The sequence below is a fragment of the Ovis canadensis genome, chromosome 25 (assembly GCF_042477335.2).
Source record: "Ovis canadensis isolate MfBH-ARS-UI-01 breed Bighorn chromosome 25, ARS-UI_OviCan_v2, whole genome shotgun sequence".
In the NCBI taxonomy this organism is placed as follows: domain Eukaryota; kingdom Metazoa; phylum Chordata; class Mammalia; order Artiodactyla; family Bovidae; genus Ovis; species Ovis canadensis.
In genome coordinates this window covers 63,394,445-63,397,500 of record NC_091269.1, presented here as the reverse complement: position 1 = coordinate 63,397,500, position 3,056 = coordinate 63,394,445, and the positions used below count along the sequence as shown (strand labels likewise).

At 74.9% G+C, this 3,056-nt stretch overlaps 1 protein-coding gene across 1 annotated transcript in view; it reads left to right on the top strand.

The window, feature by feature from the left end:
• LOC138430237 (basic proline-rich protein-like) overlaps window positions 1-2,461 on the top strand; it is a 3,522-nt gene extending 1,061 nt beyond the window's left edge. Inside the window, exons 2-3 of the mRNA XM_069572279.1 lie at window positions 1-481; window positions 537-2,461. The exon at window positions 1-481 is cut by the window's left edge and continues 586 nt beyond it. Of these exons, the coding sequence (XP_069428380.1) occupies window positions 1-481; window positions 537-2,461 (2,406 nt within the window). The remainder of the gene's footprint in view (window positions 482-536) is intronic.
• The last annotated feature ends 595 nt before the right edge of the window (window positions 2,462-3,056 follow it).

The window sequence follows — 3,056 nt, the reverse complement described above, 5'->3', positions numbered from 1 at the left end:
GGTGGGGTGGCCGCGCGCCACCGCGAGGGGAACGGCCCAAAGCGACCCGGCGGAGGGGACGCGAGTCGGCCGCCGGGGCCCACCGCGGGATCTCACCGCCAGAGGCCTCCCGGCAGGGGCGGTCCCGCGGCACCACCCGGGACGACGACGGACTGGCGCCCCCACCCCTCGCGGGGCTCGCGCCCACCGCCACCGCCACCCCCAGAGCCGCAGCCGGCCCGGGGAGAACACTTCCCGCCGCACCGGCGGCCCCCGCCCCCCACGGCCCTCGCGCGCGCGGGGCTCCCCGCCCCGCCCCCCGCTCAGGGGCTTCCGAGGGCACTGCTCCGCCCGGGGACGCCACCGGCCCGGCAGAGGCCGGGGGACGACACCCACGTGAGGCGAGACGAGGCCGGCTCGGGCCCAGACAGGGGACGGGAACGCGGGCGGTCGCACGCGCGGGACGAGGGCGAGGACGAGGCCGGCGGCGGCGGGGAGGCCGGCAGGCACGCACGGCGGGGGCCGCGGGACAGGGACGCGGGCGCCGCCCCGACCAGACGACAAGGCCGGGCGCGCGGCCGGGCCCCCAGGAACACCAGCGCGGGATCCCACCGCCACCCGCACGCGAGGGCGGTCCCGCGACGCCTGGGGCGCCGGCCGGCCCCGGCCATCCCTGAGCGTGGCCCACGACCGGCCCCGCCGCCACGGCCGGCGAGCCGTCCACCGTCTTCCGCCATCCATCCGCGACGGATCCGTCTTTCCATCTGAGTCTGAACCCCGAGGCGCGACATCCCGGGACGACGCTCTCGAGCGAGGCGGCCCGGACCGTGACCGCACGCCGCCACCAGCTGCGGCTCAGGGGGCGAGGGCGGGCGCGACGGGCCCCTCCTCACCACCAGCTGGCGGGGCCGGGGAAGCCGAGGCCGACCGGGCGTCGCGCCCCGACACAGCCCCCTTCCCCAGGGCTCACACCACGGGGGCCGGCCGCACGCACACGGCCCCCCACCTGCCGGACGCCCGGCGGGGCCCAGCGGGACCCTCCCCCGACGCGGAGGGGGAGGCGCGGGCCGCGGTAGGCAACGAGCGGCACGGCCCCACCGCGGGGCCGGCGCACCCAACTCCCTCCCCTCCCACGGAGGGCGGGGGAGTTCTGCTCTGCCCATGCTCTGGCAGTCGCCACGGTGGCCACTGCGCACTCGGGAGGGGCAGCGGCTGGGGGCTCCGGTACCCCAAGGCTCCCTCTCGGATCGCTAGAGAAGGCGTTCTCACCGAGGGCGCGCCGTCCCTCCCCTGGACCGTCTCACCTTCGGGCCCACGGAGGCGCTCCGCCAGCCACCAGGCCTCAGCTGGGCGGGAGGGGCTGCGGTGCAGGGAAGCGGACCGCCACACGAGCGGTGCGCGGTCAGGGCCAGAGCAGAGCCCGCGCGTCCCGCCCCCCGCAAGGCCTCATCCACCAAGGCCTCCACGACGAGGGGAACAGGCACGCTTCCCTACCGCCCGACCCCCCCAAAAGAGGAGCCACTGGACACCCACGCCACCGTGGCGGGGACCCGAGGGGGACACCGGGTTGAGGGAAACGACACCACCGCTCGGCCTCAGGCACCCGAGGGACGACCTGGAGCGCTCCAGGGGCACCGCCGAGGGTCACACGAGGCACGCTCGCACACCCGCGTGGGGCGCGCAGCGCGGCGGCGGCGGCACAGCCCTCCCCGCCACAGGGAGGGCCGCTCGCGGGCACACGCCGAGAAGGCAAGAGCAATCTGCTGTGTCAGAAGACCAACGGCGCCCACTGACGCCCCGAGGCAAGGGACAGCAGGAGACCGAAGATCAGGGCCAGAGGCCACACACCCAACCCCTGCCTTCCTCACCCGCCCTGATGGGCAGCGGGGGGGAAGACAAGCGAGGGGCCCCGCGGACAGACCGAGAAGAGCGGACACGCTCACTGGGAACGCCCGTCCCTCGTCTGGCACGGCTTAGGCTCGGCCCGGGAGAACACGACCACACCACATCGATCCGTGGAGCCAAGGTGGGGCGGGGAGGCACGGCGAGGACAGTCACCAGAGGGGCCCGTTTTAAGCCTCGCCGGCAACCTCCATCCCCCCACCTCGCCTCAGGCGAGCGGCCAACGACCCCAAGAGGAGAACACCTGACACGGAGCCCACAGGGCGGGGGTCGTCCCAGCCGCCCCCAGGTGCCCACAGCGGGGGCGAGGGCGCCCAGGGTAGAAGACCGCCACGCCCCGCCACCCTCGGGTCGCCCAGAGACCGGAGGTGGCACCGTGGGTCGGGTCAGCAGACGACACCACACAGGAGCCGGCGCACAGGCCCAGGCGGGCGGCTCCAGCGGCAAGGGACGAACCGGGCACCAGCTGGCGGCCCAGAAGCCCAGAGCCCCGCGTGCGTCTAGAGACCCACAGTCCTCGGTGGCAAACACCAAAGGAGACCGTGTCAGCACTTACCTGGTGGCAAAAAAGGCCTATTAAGGGCGACGAAATGACAGCAGGCGACAGAGGAGCCCATCTACGACTCGCAGGAGGGCCCGGAACCTTGTCCCGGCCACCTGTCCCCAACACTGCCCCATACACACCAGGCCCCGAGCCTCGGGGGGGGGGGCGGGGGGCGGGGGCGGGGGGGCGGCGGGGGGCAGGCGGGGGGTCATCTGGTCGACCGGGGGGGAGGGCGCGTGGTGGCAAAAGGGGTGGGGGTGGGGGCGCGGACACCGAGAGAGGGGAGCTGGCCGAGGACGCCTCCCGCTTCACCCACGCGGGTAGGGGGACCGGCCCGTCCGTGTTCCGGACGGGGATTTGGCTTCGATGTGCAAAAGGAACACAGAAGACAGACCCGTCAGCAGGCGCTTCCCACGAGACGAGCGCCCCGACCAGGGACGCGCCTGGGGCCCAGACCGTCCTAGACGGGGCACCCAGGACGGCCCGAGCCGGTCCCCACCTCCCGACTGACTGGGATTCAGGGAGTCGGAGAGGGGTGAGCCAAAGTCGCGTCCGACGACCGAGACCCACGAGGGCACGCCGGAGGGTCGAGCCGCCCTCCCCGGCCACCCGCGGAAGCAGGGTCCGGTCC